The sequence below is a fragment of the Poecilia reticulata genome, chromosome 9 (assembly GCF_904066995.2).
Source record: "Poecilia reticulata chromosome 9, P_reticulata-male-v2, whole genome shotgun sequence".
Classification (NCBI taxonomy): Eukaryota; Metazoa; Chordata; class Actinopteri; order Cyprinodontiformes; family Poeciliidae; genus Poecilia; species Poecilia reticulata.
The window spans coordinates 17,568,594-17,590,689 of NC_088838.1; the positions used below are offsets into that span (position 1 = coordinate 17,568,594).

A 22,096-nucleotide genomic window follows, 5' to 3' on the forward strand; every position below is an offset into this window, starting at 1 on the left:
GTATATTATTAATCTAGAAAAAACATTTCATCCCAAACCTGCTCCCAGTTGCTACCAATGAGTTTAATCAGAACTATTCACTTTATTTTGTCTGATAATTTAGTACTTTGTAAAGTATCCATAAGTTAAAATTTCATATAACTTTAAAGTAGTTTTATGCAGTATTTTTAAGGTTTTGTGTTGCACCCAGTTCCATTCTTTGTGGTTCCGATCCCAGTTTGGTTCAGTTCACTCTTCTGAACTAAGAGGTTTGGACAACTCTCTGAACTTCCACATTTTGTCACTTTACAACCACAATCTTCAGTGCATTTTGCAAATCTGTTCTTTATGGAAGAACAGATTAGGAGTCATGTTTGCAGTTTGACATAGGATAAATCCACACCAAAGGTTTTAGCTTTTTATTTGCAAAACAATATGAAAATCATGCACAATTATCCATTACTTTACGCATGTTGTTTGTAAGTTTGACAAAATGTGGTAAATTATAAGAAATCTGCTAGTAGACATAGCTTATATTACTATAATGTTATGATCACAATAAATAATATTGCTAATGCTTAAAATAGTGATGCTATTCTCTTGTAAGTATACAATGAGCAGAATATAGAACATTTATTTAAACTGTCCATCTACTGTACCTCCTGATCCTTGCAGAGTCGTGGTGCCTTTCTCCAGCACTCAGTGGGGCGACGATACGCCCTGGTCAGGTCCTAATCCATGACACACACACACACACGCACATCAACCTCAGGACAATTTGGAGAGCTCAACCTTCACGTTTTTGGACTACAGGAGGACGGTAGAGAACCCACACGTCCACAGGGAGGACTCAGACCAGGATTGAAATTCAGGGCCTTCTTGCTGCAAGACAACAGTGCTACCAACTGCATCTCTATGCAGCCCTGTTTTAAATAAAACTGAAGCAAAAAAAACCTAACGAACCTCAAAGCGGGTATGAAACAATTACTCGATTTGGGCTCATTATGGACCGTCACAGACGACTCATTTTCTTACCATGCTGGGTTAAAAACAGCAGAAAACAGCCAACACCAATCAAGGATGTACACAGGAAAGAAAGTGTTAAAACTGAAATAAACATAGCAACAGTGGGCCTTTACTGTTGGATCACTTTTTATTTCAAAGTTAAGTTATAAAAACGTCATTCCAGCTTCTCTGTAGGAAGAACAATGCTTTTCAAATTGCCTCGTTGACTTTAAGCGTCAAGGATCAAGTATGCATGGATCCTCATTAGACCAGGATGCCATCAGACATCTGCTCTGCACCTCTCAGCGCATTGCAAAGCATCGCTAAAGAAAAACGAGGGGAAGTGGTGAGATCACAGGGGAGAATATTAAAGCAACAGCGACTGTAAGGGAGCAGTCAGCCTGGGCCACAAACCTCAGTTCCCTGAGTTAGTAACAAATAAAGTCCCTATGGAGTCTGGAAACGTCAAAAATAAACAGTTTCTAGTTTTCATCTAGATGAGTTATTGCTGTTTATTTTTTTGAAAAACGTGAATCTATTGTGCAAGCACAAACTAATAATTAGTTTAATTAGAAACATGATTAAAATTTAATGTATTTACTAGCAAGGCAACATATACAAAGAAGTACATTATCTCGTTGCAAATTAAATGCATGTGCATATAACTGAGCTCGTTAAAGCTCAAGATTGGTCTAAAGAGGACTTGTTCTGCTGCTGATTTAAGCTTTTATTTTTAATGCGTCTGTATTAATATTCTCTGGTTTGGGACTCGTCATTTTATTTTTATTACTGCAGTAAGTTCTACCATGCAGATCTAAGACCAGGTGAGAGCGCAGTCGATCTGTTTCCCACCCAAAAGTGTGTATTCTCTTTTGTTGTTACAGTGCAATCAGGATTATAACTATGTACAGTCGTATTTATACAAAACAAATGCCCATGCCCTTCTCTGGCTTCTTATAAACAAAAAAAGTACAGGTAGATATAACTTGCAGCAGCGCGAAGGCTGAAATATCGCTCCGTTGTGAACAAAAACATCTGCCGACACAGTGACTCAGTGTGTTCATGCCCTGTGTGATTCAGTTTGTCACGTTAAAGTGTCTCTCCGGAGCAAAACATGTTATACTGTCGTCTTCAGCAGAGCGAGCCTCCGACAGACAGAGAATCGTGTTGGCTGTGTTTCTGTGAATGAAGTAGGATAGCTGCTCAGGGTCTCAGCACCAAAGTGTCCATGTGAGGGTATCCAGTGGACTTTGGGTCTGTCCTTTAGGGAACTCCAGAGGTGAAGTCAGTGAGAGCCTTTGTCAATCAGCCAAGATATGTCTCCAGTCCTGCAACACAGCAACAGTGATCAGATCCTTGCAGATAAAGAGTTTTATCACATTTTGAGCTGGTGGATAAGGTGCAGCTGCATATAAAAAGGATTAGCTCGTGTTTTTCCATACTTGCCAAGCCGCGCTAACATCCTTCAGTTTTTGTTTGCACACAAAATTGAAAGACACGAGAGAGATGAAGATCAGTAGAACAACAAAAAGACAAGACAAAATGGACATTTTAACAGCGACGTTTATAGACTAACACTGACATATAAGCCTCTGACATTATTTACTTTTTTTCTTGTCGAAACACCACAGTTTTTGTATCAAGCTTTTAGAAATACAGTAGCATGCATTGACTCAATACAGCTAGCATGCAAGAAGTATTAATGTAATGTTGCTATAAACCAGGGATCTTCAAACCCAGGCCTTTATTAAACCCGAGTCTAATGATGAGGTCGTTAGCAAGACTCTGCAAAACTTGACTACTGAGGAGGTAATTCAGCCATTTGACTCAGACATATTGGAGCAGAGACAAGTCACAGGACACCAGTCCCCGGCTATAAACCAGCAGTGGCCTTCAGGGACCAATTTTAACATTGACTGTATGGTTCACCACCCAGGGCGCCATGGCCTGACAGGGAAGCCACGAGCAGCCAGCATTTTCTTTTTTTTTTTTTTGCATGTCAACTCTGTAGGTTGTAAAGATCCTGAAAAGTTACAAAATAATATGTAACAATTTTGTCTCAATGGGTTTTATTGGAGGACTGAGGATGTTTTTGGTTGGAAAAAACAAGGAAACTTCAAGGCATCATTCATGCAAAAACTGAATGATGATCAAACTAAAATGCAGTCACTTGACTGAAATTAAATCTTAACTTTAAATTAATTGAACAAATAAGGCGAGACTCATGATTGTAAGAATGTAAACAATCTTGCTGGATTTTATCGATACGATAAACATTTAAAAGTGTTTTAAAAAAAAGAACCTAAAGCTGCCGCAGCTTTTATTAGCTAATCATGTTTTACATTTAGAGCTTTTTTTTAAGTCCCAAACTCAAACACCCAGTGAATTTTTTTCCAAGACTTTAAAAATATAACTTCCAACTGCAATGAGTATAAAATCCCAAATGGAGACTTACTCCACGTCTCGCTTTTTAATCGTCTTTCCGGATCCCAAGACCTCTGCCACCCGAGATACGATGGGGTCATAGTTCATGCTGGCGACGGCAACCACCTCCTCGCTCCTTCAGATGGGAACAGAGCAAACAAACGAATGTAAAACAATCCAAATATTTTAGTTGGCTTACGGTTTAAAAATGCAACAGTTACCTTGTATAAAAAGCAACAAATCGTAATTCATCCAGATCTCCTTGTATGATGACATCATCAAATCCATCACCATAACCTCAAAACACGGAAAAGGACACATAAAATGTTGGTCTTTGGTTTAAGTTTTTCATCTTAACAGCTATGATGTGTGTTTCTTTTTCAGGGAGGATGTTCCAAAAGGCACTGTATGCATGTATTTTACAAAAATCATTTCTTGCATTTTCAGCTGATGGCCAATAAGTTGATATTGTATTTTATGATGCATTAGTGTCCAGTTCAGTGCTCTGTGTGCATTTATAACATAAAAATCCACAAGAAGCAGAAGAAAAAGGCTTTTTGGACAGCTGTCCACTGTAGTGACCACTATGCATGAAAGGGTTAATTCACTTTTAATACACCTCCTAATTCAGAAAAATATTAATGTGTATTAATTATTGTTTTCTTTCATCCATGTGAAGAAGAAAGGATTACATGAAATAACCAAACTGTGAAATGAAAATATCTAAAATCTAAAAAATAGTAATTCACTTTTACACCCAGCTGTTAAGACACCAATGTCTGTCTTTTTAATTCTCCACTTTAAAAAACTTTTAGATCTCATCAGAAGTTATATTTTTCTTCAAAATACTCCGGGTCGGGGAACATCCTCCACCTGCATAGCGAATGGTCTTCCCAAACATGGCCGACCAGAAGTAAGGCACAGTTTTGAACTCGGAGACTCTGCCCATCATGCTGAGAGCTGCCACCCTGCCTGCCGGCGACAATGAGAGAAATCAAATAAATCTTACACACATTTTTCACAGCTTCCCAAAGTCTGACCCGAGCTTTGACCCGCTCACCGTGCACATGAGCCATCTGCCAGTGAGGGATGTTCACCTTCTTGTTGTTGCGAGGTGGAAACGGAAACGTGACCACGTCTCCTCCAGCAAACACCCCGTCAACGCTTGTCTGCATCATCTGCAGCAGAGATGAACTTTAGTGGAAAAAACCCCCAAAAAGACCCACAACAAAGGTAGACTTTCTACTCAGACCACAGAGGATTGCAGCACACCTTGTTGACGGTGATGAAGCCCTTTGAGTCCAAGTGGATGCCGCTCTGTTTCAAAAACCCTGTTGCAGGAACACTCCCTGCAGAAGCAGAGTCATGTCAGCAGGCTTAACATGAAGGAGGCTGGCAGGAAAACAAGAGAGAAAGCACATTTTCTACCTGCTCCGATGACGCACACGTCCGCCCGCAGAACTTTCCCACTCTTCAGAACAACTTCCTTCAGCTGTGAAACGGGGCAAAAATGGTTCACTTTGATGTAAAAAAGTAGCTGCTGCACTTGTGTTTACTTAATTATTTCAAGCTACATAAATAAATACTTTAAACTTTAAGGTTTCCAGATTCTACAGAGGAGGAGACTAAGCAGTATGTCCTGCTATTTCTCTCACTTTCTGAATACCTGTCCATGTTGACCAATCATCTCCGACACTTCGTTCAGCATGTAGAACTTCACCCTGTTTGTCTCAAACAGCTGCAGAGATGAAGACACCTCAGAGTTACACCGAAACCACAACATGGACACTTCACAGCAGCCTCCACTTCTTTTCAGTGATCAATCGCTGCTCCAATTTCTGGCGCGGTATTGACCAGCAGCAGAAACAACTAATGGGATTTGCATTTTGACCAGCAGCGTATTCTCGGGGAGAATACTGATGATGGCGCTGTGGATGTGCTTCATGTTCACAAAGGCTTAAATTCCCAGGAGGGAGGGAGCCTTTACCTTCATTATGGCTTTCCCCACTTTCTCCCCGAGAGCTTTTTTGAAGGGGACCGGCTCGATCCCGATGACAGACACTGAGTGGGCCTTGTCAGTCAGAGCTGCAGCCACTTCCATACCTGTCAGCACAACAAAACACAAGGCGGAAAATGTTTTCATGCATTTATTTTAATCTGTCTAAGCAAATCTCTCTCCATTTATTAGGCCAGCCGCAACCTTTAAACAGTGAACATTGAAAACTCCTCCCTTCTCTGCACCCTCTGTCGTCAGCAGGTGTATTCTTGCAACAAGCTCTCTGTATTATACCTTCAAACTCATGTGAGCTATTTTATTTCAGGAAGGTCCTTGAGAATTTAGAAACAAAGAGAAAACCTCACAATCAGTGTTTTTTTTTAAAAAATATTTCTGCATAAAAAAAGCTTTTTTCTATACAGTGCCGTATTTAGTCTTCCATATTGTTTAGTCAGGTGCTAAAACAATATTGTTTAGTCAGCATGACTGGGAGGACTTATATATTCCCGCTGCAGCATCTGCGAAAGCACCACACTGCCCCCTGCTGTCCGACTTTTATATATCTTTCTACCTTTGCATATAAACCAACAGTAACGTTGTCATAATTTAAAGCGCCAATCGCTCTCCAGCATAAAGCGGCTGCCTATGAGTCCCATCATACAGTTTAATTCCCTGGGCACAATAATTACACTGCAAAGTACACACTCTACTGAACCATTTTGTCACCATAAACAAAATGTGGACAAAATCATAAACCTATAAATAACAACCTTAAGTTGTTATTTTTCAACTTCAAGTTGTTTTTTTTAATAGAACAACTCAAAGTAGAGCCTACTTGTGACGTCGAAGGAAAAGGTACATGGGTTTCAACATTTTTTAAATGAATAAAAACATGAAAAGTGAATTTGCATTTGTGTTCGGCCCCCAGGAGTAAATACTTTGATTAACCAGACTTGGCTCTACTGTGGATATATGATGGATTTGCCAGCTTTGAAACTGTTGCAGATTCTAATTTGTAAAATTGCCGAAGCTCAGACAGAGTGGATGGATGGTGTTTGTGAAAATCATTTTTCAAGTCTGCCTTTGGATTCAAGCCTTTGACTGGGCTATTCTTGCACATTAATATATTTTGATCTCCTCTGCATACCAGATTTTACAGATGAGTTTACAGTCAACTTAGTGACCTCAAGCAGCAATAGTCTATTATTATTATTATTATTATTATTAATAATAATAATAATAATAATAATAATAATAATAATAATAATAATAATAATATATTTTTAAAAGGAGCAATGTCAGTGATGTGTTTTTCTCACTCAGCTTTTTTATCTTGGCTTTTTAAAAATCTAATTAAGTAATGACACCAACTGTAAGTGTCCAATGAAGTGACTTACTTATTACTTTTTATCTTTTTAAACTCATTTACATTTTCTTATCAGGCTGTATTTAGCCTATTGTTGAGCTTTGGGCATATTGTAGAGTCATGAGCACAAAAAACAATACTGAGCTATTTTAAATATTAAATGTACATTTTTTTATTTGATTTTTACTTTAACTGAGAATGAAATAATTAAATATGAGTTTTTGTCTCACCAACAAAAGACGTTCCCACAATCACGGCGTTCTTGTTGTTGGCAAGCCTCGCTATGCTGTTAGCGTCCTCAGGCGTCCGGAGATGGAAAACATTCCTGACGTCTTTCCCCTTGTAGATCATTGGTTTTGGTCTTTAAAACAAATCAAATTAGGTATTAAGAGTTTCGGCTACTTAGTCATCAGACAGAATTAGTTATTTTTCTTACTTGCTTCCTGAAGCAATAAAGAGTTTCCTGTACTCCATCCTTAAGCCGTCTTCAAACGTTACAGATCGAGTCTTGACATCCACTGCTACAACCTAAAATGATCATTGGAGACTTTTTGCTTAAACAAACTTAAAATAAAAAATTATTTCATTTATTAGATAAATTATCATAATCCAAAGTCCCTCACCTCTTTTTCTGTGAGCAGCTCAATGTCATGGTCCTGTAGGAAGTCCATGGAGCGTAACCTCAGCTGCTCTGCTGTGCTTTCTAAAGACTGAAGGCAACAAAGTTACAAACACAGAGCAAAAACCGTAAACCGCATTTCTATTTCACCCTGCTGAAAACTGTTTAAAGATCATTTTAAACTTAATATTATGACGATATCCTGAGCCATCATCAGTATAATTTGTGGAAGTAATAAAAAAGCTAATAATGTTCTTTTCTTTAGTCTATACCAAGCCTTGCATCATTTGAACTTCTTCACATTTTGTCACATTTTACAACCACAAACTACACCAAAATAAGGTGTGGCATAATTATGAAATGGACTGAAATTTGCTTACAATTACAGATCTGACTAAATGTTCTCTGCATTACTATTTAGACCCCGGAGTCAAATGTTTATAGAACCACAGTTTTCTGCAATTTTACCCCAACTTTTCACATCTAGACACCAACATTGTTGCTCATTCTTTGTAAAACAGCTCAATCACAGTAAGATTGGATGCAAATGAGCAATTTTCAAGTCTTGCCACAGATTCTCAGTTTAATTTAGTCTCGACTGGCTCATCTATTCTAACATATGCGTGTACTTTAATCTAAACAATTGTTTTGTAGCTCTGGATGATGGTTTAGCACCATCTTCCTGCTGGACTGTAAACCTTATTCTCAAACTCTTTTGCAGCCGCAGACAGATTTTTATCCATCATTGTCCTGTTTTGCTCCATTGATCTTCCCATTAACTCGTCTTCCACTTCAAAGTTAAGCTCTACTTTGTGTTGATGCATCAAATAAATTCCTAATAAATGACATTCAAGATTGTGGTGGTTGCTTTCCTGAGGCTCTGTAGAACTGTCCCAACTCTCAACTTTCTAAAGCTTGGCTGCTGCACAATGAGTAGCTGTTCCCTAAAGAGCCACTGACCAAAGCAGCAGCTCTGCAGTCTCTTATGTAAGCTTCCCGACATAATGGGTTGCGTCTCAGTGTACATGGCTGGAGTCTGTGTACAAACCTTACTCAGTTTAGGCCTGTCGTACGGAGGATGTCTGTCCATGGTGCACATGACGATGCGATCTGTGAAGCCTTCTTGCCTCAGTGTCTCTGCACACACCAGGCTCGCTGGACCTGCAGACAAATTCACAAATTTCAACCCTAAAATCTATTTTCTTTTAAGAAGAAGGTTGTGGAAACTGTTTTTTTCATATTAAAAACAAGTTGGTGTTGTACACCAACCTGAGCCGATGATGAGAACATGGCTGAAGCCTGTGTTGGAGTTGATGACGGCCGAACATCGGGACATGGGTTTCGATCTCTTTTGTGACTGAAGAGCCTGAAACAGTATTAAAGATTAATGAATTCATTAGCAGCTTTGTTCAACTTGTGCCTGCAGAACTTTTTCACATTTTGACAAATTATAAAACAAAGTACAGAGCTCTGAAAACTTCAAAAGAGTGGTGCGTCACCTATCATCTGAGCATGGTACAGCTGCAAACCAAGACATGGACATCCAACTAAACTGACAGGTGAAGTACGGGGAGCACTAACGCCTTAGATGCAGTAACAAAGTCTACACCAACAATCTAGCTGCAGAGATCCACCAATCAAGTGGACAAATCTGTCAAGATATGAGTTTAGCAGTCCTTAAATAACCTTCATGGAAATGTGAAGCTATTGCTGAAAGAAAGAAACAAGCTTGTCAGAGTTGATAGAAGGATAGAGCTAAAAACAGAGCAGGAAGAAAACGTATTAGATGCTGTAACAGACCGTCAGCAGATATTCAACCACCTTAAACTACCAGCCGGATCTAAAACCGAATAGTTTAGATTAAAGCATGTTCATGTGTTAGGATGGTTTAGTCAAAGTTTAGCCAACAATACAAACTGTAAAGCCGTAGCTTGAATTTTGTTCTCCATCCAATTTGAGTCAAAGCAATTTTCCAAAATGGACAAAGCAATTACCTGAGACTGCAGATGTCCACCAGTGGTAAAGATATGCCCTAATTGCACTGATTCTACAAAGTGACAACTTAGAGGAGATGAATACAAATCCATGCCACACTTTTAAGACTTTCATCCATACAAAACCTCTGGAAATCTTTAATACTTCTCCAATTTCAGAATTTTGCTCAGTTTGTTAATAATCCATGACAAGAAACTCCAATAAAATCCACTGAGGTCTGTGGTTGTACTGTGACAAAATGTGAAAAAGTTTTAGATAAAATATTCCCATTCTTTTTTTTTTTGTTAGCTTGTTTCTTACCTGCTTGTTTGCACGAATGATCACCTTGTCCTTCTCCACTCTGACCTGGAGCAAACAGACATCAGCGACGTGTTCACTTTTTTTGATAAGGCAGACAAAGTGTTAGGAGGGACCAGCAGCAGGGAAGGTCACCTGGAAGGTAGGCAGACTGTCCAGACCTGGGAAGTCCTCTATGTCTCCTGTTGCTGTGCTGAAACAGGCGCCGTGCCAGGGACAGCGCACATGTCCTTTGGATAGGACACCTACAAGGAGATATGGTAAGTCAAAAGTGTCCCAGTGATAGAAAATAATAGTCGCAATGATAATCAACACAATTCTGACCTTTGACCAGCGGTGCTCCGTAGTGCGGACACTTGTGGGCCATGGCGGAAAACTCCCCGTGTTGTTTGATGAGCAAAGCTCTGCCACATCCCAGATCCACCTCTCGCATTCTGTCCCAGGCGCAAAAACAAAGCAGGTTCTTATTCAACAATCAGGCAAACAACGAATTCAAGGGGGAAACAAAATGATGTAACAATGCTTTGCAAAACCATTTGTTTTTTTACAGTATCTGAAACTGCATTTAGTTTTCTGATTCTTATATTGTTAGCATAAAAAAGTCTGTATTTTCTGTATACTTTTATATATTCATCATTCATCACTGTTTTCTTTGCTGCCATTGATTCCCTGCTTCAGGGCTTAAACTTAGGCACAGGTAACTCATTAAATAATGCTCAGTGATTATTGATGGTAACACAAGCCTAATATAGAAGTAGACTCATTGATATGTATAAAGTTAGCATATCAATCAGCTGAAACTAGAACAACCTGTGGGATTTTTGCTGTAGATGTCCAGCCTGAGCTCCAGGGAACAAATCCTCAATCAAAGCCTTGGTAGAATCACCATAACAGCTTTATTTAGGACTTTTTTCACAATTGGTCGCATTACAACAACTAGCTTCAATATATTTGATTGCCATATCCTCACGTTGATGTGATATCCCTAAATAAAAGAGGAAATAAAAGCTCAACGTTAGCTCAACGTGTCCTAGTCAAAGTGCAGACTGAGTGATCTTAAGCTGCCTTACAATAAAGAATGAGCAAAACATCCAGTGAGTAGATGTGCAAAGCTGGTAGAGATGTTCTTTAAAAGACTTGTAACCTGAATTGAAGCGAAAGGTTGAATAACACAATATGCCACACATTCTTCTGATTTATATTCATCAAAACAAAACTCAAAATCATGCATGTCTTTCCTTCCTCTTAAAAAGCAAAGAATACTTTGTTTTGCTGTATCACATATATTTTAATAAAATACGACGTCTAACATATTAAAACCTCTAAGGTGCAGGGGATGCAGGAGTGAAAGGAAGCAGAATGATCTGCTTCTAGTAAAAAAAAAAAAAAATCAAGAAATATATGATTCCTTTTTCCTTACTGTCCATTTTCCAGGTCTTTAACGTGACACACGGAGGCCTCCACATATTCCCGGGAGTTGTGGTTGAGCGGCAGCAGCATGGAGTCTTCGTCAGAGCTGTGAGCCAGGGCCCCATTCGGTCTGCAGTCAGCGAAGGGGCTCGCTTTGCCATTAGGGGACAGGCCGTCCACTTCTTTTTCTTTTTCCAGGAGAGAGAGCTCCACTTTGACTTCAACTACACAACACAGACATGTGTTTCTTAGAAACCCACTGAATAAACGCGTACAGAGCAGTCACTGCTATGCCACAGCTAATTTCAGTGACCAAATGATTTCAGATAGAAATAGACTGAAACTATTAACAAATAAACATCTTAATGTTGGCTGATTGTTAGTGTTAGCTTTCCTTAAAGCTCTACACTTTTAATATAGTTTTCTTTTCCCCTTTTTTGTTTTACTTTCACACCAGTACGTTATGGGAGTTTTTCCTTTAGGAAAAGAGAGTTGTCTACGGATCACATTGACATAGACGTCCCCACAACTTGGACAAATGAAAGCAGCATTCAGGAAAGAAATAGATTTTCAAGAATATCCTTTTTCTTTCTATTTTGGGAATCCCTTCACCTTTTTTTCTGTCATTAATTTTGCCACTCATGCTCTTAATAATAAACAAAATCATAAATCATTGCGCTTTGAAAAAGTGCTGCCCTCTCACCTTTTTTTTGTTTTTGCTTTTTAGTCACACATGTTTCAGATCAACAAGCAAACAACAAACATAACTTGAGCATTTGATGAGTTGTGCTGGCCTAACCTCACCCATTTGAAATTTAACAGTGATAAATCACCAGCCACAACCAGGCCTGATTACCACCAACCTGTACAATCAAGAAACTTAAACACAACCTGTCTGAAACAAATTGTCACAAATTAACACATCATGCCCTGATCTAAAGATATTTGACGACAAAGTCGCTTTTACAAAATCTTTTTGTCATAAACCTGTGAAGACGGTTCAGAGCTCCTGCTGGCCTGGAAACTATCATTTCCTGCACAGCTTTGAGTTATAATTCAAAAATTGTAATTTCACTTCTTGTTGAAACTGCGGTGCTAAACGGGTTCCTGAAAAGTAAAACAACACATTTAAATTACAAAAAAAAAAAAAAGTATCTTTCAGTTTCTGCTTTCATGAAGACAAGACAAACATCTTTGTCATGTATGGATTCAGGTTTTTTTAGGACGATGCGCCGCCGTAACTGTGGAGAAGGCGCCGTGTAACTCCAGCTTCACTGCAGCAGGCTTTAACTGTTCGGCTGGAAAAATGTGCTGATCATTCCGGTTCTTACACAGTAATCTGCCTGGAATTTTCTCCTGCTGAGCAAGTCTTAATTAAAATCAATGGAAAATCGTAATAGTGAGTGCAATTGCACAAGTGGAGGAAGAAGGGGAGACTGCTGTGTGCCTGTGAGGAGAATCTCCAGACGCTGCTGTAAATGTAGCGACTCTTAACACTCAACTTCTGAATAGTGTATGTGATTGTGGAAATGTTTTCAAAGTGCTTTGAATGCAGGTGTCATTTACTTGTTGTGTATTGTGTGAAGAAGTGAAACAAACAGGAAAAAAAACAAAAACAGGATGATTATTTGCTGCTGTGTGACTTCACTGCATCAGCAAGTTTTCAGCATATTTTCATGCAAATGAGTTGGTACGGAGCCACATCTTTAAAGCCCTCCGTTCCTCACGCAGCTCATGTTAGAACCATTTACCCTCCAATAAAGGCGATTAAACAGCAGCACTTGCTGCATATCTGAAACTTTCCCACCTCAACAGTGAGCAGCTTACATGAAGACATCATAGGTGGAGATGATGATAGTTGTACAACAAACAACTTCAATGAGCGTTAGATGCCAAAATTGAACAATTTCTCTGAACAGCCTGTCCGAAAACCAATGCACATGACCAGACCAAAGTCTATATAGTGTCTTCTTACTGATCCTGACTGTAGCTGCTGCTGCTGCTGCTACTGCTGCTACTTTCTCTGTGACTGCCATCAATGGATCGATCAACTCTCAAAATACTAAAACAACTCCTGAGACATTCTAGGAAGGGGAAATGTGGATTTACAAAACTCAGAGAACACCTTAGGGCGTTTTTCTAAAATGCTGCAGATTCCGACATGATCAATTCAAGCAGCTGTAAATTGGTGTAAGATCTGAAGGATGGCCAAAACTGATGGAAGAAAACGACTCAACGTGCTAGCCTAGCATGTACTACAAGATGCTGAAAAAACGCTGTCCACACTGAAGCCAGTTTAACATCAACATGGATTCACATGGTCAGAGATCACATTTAAGTAAAACAGCATCTTTAGTTTCCTCAGCCTTTCCTCAAATACAGGGCGACTGTGGGGTTTTCTAACAGCACAATGATCCCAAGCACTCATTGAAGTAGTTTTGTAATGAAATAAACTGAAAAACAAAGCTCTGACGTGGGCCTGGCCCTATTTAAATTAAAATATTGTGTTTAAAAGCAGCATATGTCCCAGGAGACTGACCAGTTTAAATGACCTTAGTCTACCAAGAACAGGGGTGAGACATCCAGTCAGAATTATGAAAAGAAGTTTGTTGATAGCAACAGTTTTGTTGCTATCAACTTTTGACTGTGGTTCACCTCACTGATAGGGACACTGGGCATATTTTAGTCTGCATCATTTTATAATATCTGCCCTGAATCTGTGTGGATTAGAGAAAATCCATAATAAATGTAGACGTGTGCATTCAACACGTGTTTCTTAAAAACATTGCACTTGCACATGGAAAATGAGTAGTTCAGATATATCTTTAAAACACCAACATGGAATGAGTGCATATATAAATATATAGATATAGGTCAGAGTTTGTGAGATGTTCGACTTCAGGGGCCTTTTCAGTTCAAAATTTCCCTCGTGCATCACAGAAATTTGTATTGAATTTATTATTACGTTTGTTTACTTTTGGCTCAGGATTTCCTGGTGGTGGGAAGTGCCTGGAAAACCTGCAGAGTGGGGATGGGGGGTAACTCAGAGGACATCCTGACCTCAAACGACCCCCTTCAACGCAAAGGAGCAACAGCTGTGTGCTCCTCTCAGAGGACAGAGCTCCACAGCTGGAGGCTGATCCGGATGTCCTTTCAGGAATTATCTATGAACATAGCTGAGGATCGGGACACAGAAATCATGAGGTCGTCCTTTTTGGATAAACTCTGGCGCCATCAGTGCCTCTCTCCTGCTCCATCCAAGACACTTCAGCTCCTTCGTACACTCAGCCCCAATACAGACGACCTACTCTGGCTAATCCAATCATAAAGATTGAAGTCCTTAAAACACGTTTAATATTTTTAAACAGTAACTGACTCAAATAAAGTAGAAAAATGAATAACTGCAGTAAAATTAGAAGTCTAAGTCTGTGTTTTTGCTTTCTGCACTCGCTTGTTTTTAAATGCATGAAGTTCACTTTGGTCTTGGCCTCTTTTAGCTAGCTGCTACCTCATGACGTCTGGATCAACTAGCCTGGATTTATACAAAAAAAAACTGGAAAGATATATGCTATTAACTGTTGAAATTATTAACATAAATTCAAAAATCTTGAGTCTTTAATTTACATTCAAAGATCCCTTCTGTGTTCCCCTCCTCCTCCTTCTCTCCACCGTATGATGCATATCAAACAGGGACATGACAGCATGTTCTGTTCAGGGTATATTTGAGTCTCAGCATGTAATCCTCTTCTGAGGAAGATGCTACACAGAGCTTTTAACTTCCTCCCACACAAAACATTGTACTGCGAACAGAGGAGGCTGAGATCATGTGCACAGCAGAATTTGGAGGCGGCCAGAAAATTATTCAAACTGAACAGTTTAATTTATTCTGCATCTAGTTTGTGTTTCCTGCAGCCTCTGAAAACAAGAAAAAAATAAATGTCTTTATGACAATAATATTCCACTGATCCAACGACAAGATTTCTCTTGATGGGCAAAATGACCTAACGGCAGACAACCGCAGTTTAGTGGTTTCCACATTTACAGGATCACAGCCTCTTATGCTGCATGTGCTTTTATTCGTAATTGTAGCTCACATTTTGGCATTATCTTTGTCAGAACCATTTTAAACATATTGGTAGAGCAGTTTACCAACCTAGAGATGAACTGTCAAATCAGCTGGTGATTGGAATCAGAAAATTTTCAGGTTGATTTTCAGGTTGATCAGGCCAAAACTCAAAACATCCAATCTTTTCCTAATCAGTGGCAGCCTCTCTTGCTACAGGCTCCCAGGTCCCTCTGGCAACGAGGTTTGGTGTAGATGCTGCTAATGTTCTGCAAACACTCTGTTATTATTTTAGTGTCAATAAGTAATAGCAAAGAAAGAAAGAGGCGTCAGGAAGATCAGAGTTAATCATAATTGTTAATTGACAAGAAATAAGCCATTTCTCAGAGACCTCATTTTTTGGCAGACACGTCCTTTGGCCGCATTGATATGTTTGGCTGTTCTGATTTGTTTTATTTTTGAACTGTAAACCTGAACATAAATTTCGCAACTGTGAAGTACAGAGGTGGCAGCATCTTGTGTCAGTGTTTTGCTGCAGGAGGGACTGGTGCACTTCACAAAAATGACGGCATCTTGAGGAAAGAACATTATGCGCAACAACTGAACCAACTTCTTGAGACATCAGCCAGGAAATTAAGACTTGAGGACAAATGGACAATGATACCAAATATGCTACAAATTAGCTTGAGGATAACAAAGTCGATTTTTTCAAGCGTCAGTCACAAAAGCCCTGATCTCAATCCCATAGAAAATTAGGTTTAAGATCTGAAAAATGAACACAAGGCCAGCTCTTTCAGGAGGAACGGGACAAAATAATTTGAGAATTGAGAAGATTTAAGGGCAACCAAAAATGTTTTCACCCAGATCACAGAGTTTAAAAGCTAATTAAACCCTATTTCATGTAAGCATAAGCAAACTTCTGGACCTGGACTCTAAATCTCCTTTAAGACATGAGCTTGGAAAGCATCTTTCTTACCTGGTTTGGGTTTGGAGAAGCATCCTCCCATGGTGGGCCCAGGAAAGATGGACACCAAGAAAAAGGGGAGGACAGGAGGGAAAGAGGAAGGGATCGGGGGGAGGAAGGAGAGGTGTGGTCAGATCGTCGGACCTGGCTGTGCAGCAAAGAGAGGAAAGTGATGCAGAACGGGTGGCATGAAACCCTGCAAGTCGAAGACAGCCATTGCACACACCAGCTCTTTTATGTAATCTGTAAAAAAAGGGGAAAAAAGACATAAAAATGATACGGCTCACAGCTATGAAAACCTACCAGCTTTACAAGGATCAAACCAAATGTTTTAAAATAAAACAAGTTATTTAATCTAAGCAGGGGGAAAATCCTTTCAATTTAACAATCAGCATTTATGACATAAATTTTCAACTTTGGTTTGGTTTATAAGGACAGCTGTGCATAATTATTATTCTGCTCCATCCACTGTGTGTGTGTGTGTGTGTGTGTGTGTGTGTGTGTGTGTGTGTGTGTGTGTGTGTGTGTGTGTGTGTGTGTGTGTGTGTGTGTGTGTGTGTGTGTGTGTGTGTGTGTGTGTGTGTGTGTGTGTGTGTGTGTGTGTGTGTGTGTGCGTGTATGTAGAATGTAAATGCTTGTCAAAAGGAAGTAATTTAGTTAATTAGGAACATTTTCACACACGTTTGTTCATGCATTTTGCATGGGAACTTGTTAAATATTAACCCCACTCCAGCACCTATAAACTTTCCTGTCAGACACTGTTTTCAAGGGAACCAGAGGCCCCTTGAGTTTCAAAGCTCCCCCTTGTCTTGTTTCGTTGCCAGACTTCACATTTCTGCCAACTCTGCTGCTTCACCTATGCTGTGGTACGTTACACATGTGGCGCTCGGTGCCATGGATCTGAACACACACAATGACAGACGCGTCACTCAGTTTGCTGCAATCCATCAACCAATTTTCCTTTGCAAGCACAGAGACTGCTTGATATTCTGAGCACATCTAAATGTGCTTAAACTTGCAACAACAAAAAAAAAATTGAGGTTCTGTGTTGAATGGAGTGGAGAGACAGAAAAGTTTCTGAAAACTCATGAAAAATTGATCTCCGTTAATAACCTGCGATTCTGAAACTACAAAGAGGTTATTTAAACATTCGCAGTGGCTGAAGGTCAGTTTTGACCAGACTAACATTCAGGTGTCTAAAGAGGAAATCCATTTTTCAGCATTCAAACATACATTCAAATGAGCTAAAGAATGGCCAATCCTGGATCTGGAACATAATGCAGCATAACATCTGTGTGGACAAGATATGTCCTCACAAACTGGAGGGAAATAGACAACCTTTGCAAGATGGAGAGAGCAATTATTGCAAAGTCATTGTCTGGGAGCCTGATCGATTCCTACAAAAGGAGACTCAAGGTCAAAATTGATATATAAGGTAAAGTTTAAGTAGCAAAGAAATGAGTCCTGCAGACATAAGAGTAACACAACTTGAAAGAATAAACACAGGTTTCTGTCCTATAACATAAAGTAATATTTGAATATGCTCTAATGAAAACCTGGAAAAGAAGACTGTTATTAGTGCCTCTTCCTTTATGTTGTATTAAAGTGTAATAAGCCTGAAGGAACACTGCTGAGGCTGACTTTCCTATCAAGTCCATGGTGTTAAATATGCAGACCACATTCAACTGCCTTGCAGAAAGACTGAGGAAACAACCAGTGATATACCAAGTGGTAAAGTTTATTTCTAGTAAAAAATATGACTAGTCATATTTAGTGTCCTGCAGACGGAGTAAAGCTTATTTTTCAGCATTCCTGCATAAACTCCTCCACGTATCTGAACTTTCCTCCAGCGACCCATCACCCACGTCGCAGATTTCACTTGCTCAAAGCCCTTCCCCAACTGCATGGAAAAACTTGCCTCTCGCATGTTGCGCTTTAATTATTTGTCACAACTGAAATTTTGATGAACAGCACTGGAAAGCCGAGAGCTATTTCACACTGGACTTCCAGCAAAACGGCAAAAATATTTTGTGCAACAAACCCCCCCAAAGTAGGTTAAGCAGATTTGGTCGCCACAACATATGACGCAGATCCCGCTCCATCGCTGTTGGGCCTGTCCCCGAGCAGTGCTAGTAATCCTGCTAGCAAACAAGCTGTCAGTTTCACTATGACTGTACTACCTGTTACTGGAATTATATTGCAGGGGAGAATTAGCGGAGCGCAGCTCCCGCTCGGAAGTGTGGAGGCGCCGCTTGTTAACGAACGCTGAGCAGCTGAAAGGTCTACGCTCTCTCTCAAAGGTCACTTCCATCAGTCAGAGCCAAAGTCGGCCTTCGCATAGGGATTTGCAATCAGTGATGGTATCACACTACGAAGAAGAATGTCACAAAATCTCAAACTGATTGCAAGGGTAAATGTCATCGAGGGTTGATTTTAAACTTCACGTGTAATAAAATGTGGCATTTCATTTTTCACCCTGATGTTACGCTACAATCAAAGTAATCAACATATCTTATAGCTCATATGTGAAGTTGAGGGAAAAAGAAAGAGGGATTTAAATCTGAAAAGTGTGGCAGGGATTTGTCTTGAGCTCTCCTGTGTCAGCACTGTGAGAAAATATTTCGCTGCAAAGGCAACTGCAGATCTATTGTCGCTTGTTCTGTTTGTTAAAAATCGTTGGTTAGCTATTACCTGGATCTTCAGTCTTTTTCTGCTGAAACTGTTTTTCTTTCATTTTTCTCGTTACCGTCGACTCTCAACGGTGTGCCTGTCCCTAATGAGGAAAAACAACTCAACAGCATGATGCTGCCACCACCATGTCTCGCCCTGGTGTTCAGGGAAGCGTCAGTCATTTTCATGAGATTTTCATCTTGCGTCTCTGACATGAAAGCCAGATTTATGCAGCGCCCCATCAAGAGAGTCTCCCACCCGAGCTGTTGATCCCTGCAGCTCCCCACAAGTTGATTTTCTGATTAAAGCTCTGCTTACTCAGTCCGTTAGTTCAGGTGAACTGACACAGGTTTGCAGTATGCACTGTTTTTTGCATTTTGCATGTAGAATGTAAAAATCGCCTGAAGCACACATAGTTGTTAGGAAAGCAAAGTATACAAAAACAAATCCTGCTTACACAAATTCACACAAAAAACATGAAGCTTTGTCAAAGCATCAAATGCCACAATGTGACTTGGTAAAAATTTGCCCACTCAGCTTACAGAATTTCTCAAAATCTATCCAAGAGGGCAGTGTTTGTTAAAAGTCTTTATCAGCTAACAGATTTTTACGCCTAATTTACTTCTGGTGTACAGAAGTACATTTTAAACTTTAATTAATTCTTCAAGGAATTTGGGTGATTTCAATGATTCACTGCGATTCCAAAAGATTAAATATCTACTCTTCATCATAAAAACACACTTTCTTCTCAAAGAAAAGTAGTCACAACTATATTTCACTATAAGGAGTGTTTTTTTATATACTGATGTACACTATGGGCAAGATCCTAATTAACTATATTGAGGATGTATAAATGTATATCCAAATTCAATTTTTTTTGGAAATCATTGTGTGTAATGGTTACAATGTCAGTAACATCTAAATTGAGTCAAATGTGGTAAATGAAGGGAAGAATTAGTTTGTAACAAGCAAATACCTCTGTTTTTATTCACTATCTTTACACGTGGCTAAACAGTTCCTCTGGTCCTGATCTGATCAAAAGACATACATTTCAAACACTTTAATCAGCCACACCTGTCTCTCTCACAGACTGGTTTGGGAGCAACAAGATAAGCCTTGTGAATTGTCCTCAGGTTGCGTAAAGAAGTTGTTGAGCTTTTCCAGGTGCAAGTATAGTTTTTTGTGTTGTCGGCTTAATGAGGCTTTCAAAAATCAACCAAACTGAGAATTTTGAAACGTTGGGTTTGTTGGTGGTAAAGTTCTGGCATCTTTGCTTGATCATAGTGGAAAGATGATGGGAGCAACAGAGCTTTATTCTGAAAGAATCCCACCTGAAGCAAAAATACACAAAATGACACAACAAGATGTCTTTTTACTCGCTTTGACTGCACTAACAATAAGACGATGTTTGCTGTGTAAGGTATCAAGCAAATTAATTACTCTTCTAAGACATTCATGTTTGTTTCTTGTTGTTAAATTACTCCGTCTTGCTGAAAATACCTGAACAAAGATGAAATGTGGCGTCGAGGCGTGAGCCCATATTTTCACCAGATTACCGAGGTCACAGTTAAGCTTCGAAAGGAATTCAAAAACAAACTCTGAGTTGTAACAACAATGCACCACTTTAGTTGCCACGTGGAATAAAAAAAACATGTCTCTGTTATTTTATACAGCAACATTGACATCATTTTAAAATGCGTGAATGTAACCCTAGGCGGCTGAATGTGGCATTAACTTCCCCCAAAGCCACAGCTGCAGGACAAAGGCACAAGCGAATTGTTTCAGGTCACTTTGCCACCGCTTTGAGCGATAACCTCTCCATGATGTCATGGAAAACTAAAACTGAGCTTTATAAAAAAAAAGGGGTGTGCACCCCTGCAGGGGAGCAGTGCTTCCACGTAACAGTTCTCTATTTCCCAGTTTCAGCGAAAGCACAAATTTAAATACCTGCAATACTTCTGCAGCAACTCACAAAGATGTCTACAGTTTCTGATGTTCTGAGAGACATTCACTGGCTCTATCTGCGTCTTCGAACTAGTAAATATTATTTATTGTGTATAACAAAAGTGATGAGAACTGACCATGGTCTGTTATGTGATTTCAGCTGAGAAACTGTGGCCACACTGTGCTTGTGACTCCAGGAAAAAAAAAAAAAGAAAATAAAAGAACTGAGTCCCAGACAAATAAACAAGATTTACTCTGAATGAAGCAATGGAGAAAGATGAATTAACACATTTTTCCAGTTATTCAAGCAGCATCTCAGAATAACAGGTGAAGAAAAGAAAACAAGCTGGAGTACATTTCTCTGACTGTAAAAGGAATAAATCAGCTTACCAGTGTGCATGGAGCAGGTACACTGAGGTCCTGTCAAACTCTCCCGCAGCTCAGCCTCCGGTGCAGGACATGGCAGCAAGAGTTTCCTCGCTGTCCCTCTCCGGTGATAACTCTCTCCTCTGGAGTATTCCCAGATCGTGTGTCCCTCCTCTGCTTCTTGATGCAGCAGAGGTTCTAGGGAGAGTGTGTCAGAGTGTGTCTTGTATGTGTGTGTGTGTGTGTGTGCGTGTGTGTGTGTGTGTGTGTGTGTGCGTGTGCGTGTGCGTGTGTGTGTGTGTGTGTGCTCTGCCCCTCACAAAGCGCCCCTCCAGCAGCAGACTGAGCTGACCGGTCGTGGGAGTCGCTCTCTTTCTCTGGTCGAGCCTGAAAATGCAGCACGGAGGACCTCTGCCAGTTTCTCAGCTGTATGCAGTATTGATGGAGTTGCTGAGGGGATGCTAACACAGCATGAATCCTCACCGTTCCCTGCTCTTGTCCTCCCACCCCTCCTCTTCTGTTTCCCTGAGAGGAGGCACCCTGTTTCCCTCTCTCCTTCTCTTTCTCTCTCTCTTTCTTTCTCTCTCTCAGCTGCTTGTTGTTGTTCCCTTCAGACCCTCTCAGCCTCCCCTTTAGATGTCAAAGACCTGACTTGCCAGTTAAACCTGATCAAAGACTTGCTGCCTTCCTTGCTGCGCCGCATGCTGACTGCTCACTCTTTGCACTGCCTGCTTCCTCTGCTGCAGTGCATGCATCAGCTGTTGTAAAACTCGTCCACATTGATAGTTTTCACTCCGGCCACACATGAAAAGAACGGCTGAAAACATTGACACAGCTCTTACTGTGTGCCTCACATTTGTCAGTGTGATCAGAAGAGGGAGAGAGGTTGGAAATGCAGTAGTTACAATGTGACTAGATTAAAACAATACTACAAAACAAGAGCCTGCCAAAATGTCTCTATAACAATAAAAAAAAAAACTGACCATGTATTATCAGTA

At 39.9% G+C, this 22,096-nt stretch overlaps 1 protein-coding gene across 4 annotated transcripts; it reads right to left on the reverse strand.

Annotated features, from left to right (window-relative positions):
• Positions 1–1,113: 1,113 nt before the first annotated feature.
• aifm3 (AIF family member 3) lies at positions 1,114–21,811 on the reverse strand. Of its 4 annotated transcripts, XM_008418739.3 has the most exons (21): positions 21,123–21,810; positions 16,131–16,361; positions 11,102–11,315; positions 10,006–10,115; positions 9,817–9,926; positions 9,685–9,729; positions 8,659–8,755; positions 8,438–8,550; positions 7,394–7,480; positions 7,207–7,298; positions 7,001–7,131; positions 5,396–5,511; positions 5,075–5,146; positions 4,837–4,900; positions 4,681–4,757; positions 4,469–4,586; positions 4,282–4,380; positions 3,630–3,705; positions 3,440–3,544; positions 2,427–2,447; positions 1,114–2,312 (listed from the first exon to the last, which is right to left on the reverse strand). In XM_008418739.3, the coding sequence occupies exons 2-21, from the start codon at positions 16,159–16,161 to the stop codon at positions 2,270–2,272; spliced, it is 1,821 nt and encodes a 606-aa protein (XP_008416961.1). In that variant the 5' UTR covers positions 16,162–16,361; positions 21,123–21,810; the 3' UTR covers positions 1,114–2,269. The 4 variants fall into 4 exon arrangements, with proteins under 4 accessions (XP_008416961.1, XP_081466767.1, XP_008416960.1 ...); XM_081610641.1 differs by having other exon boundaries at positions 1,114–2,447; positions 16,131–16,266; positions 21,123–21,811; XM_008418738.3 differs by having other exon boundaries at positions 1,114–2,447; positions 21,123–21,811.
• Between the last annotated feature and the right edge of the window lie 285 nt (positions 21,812–22,096).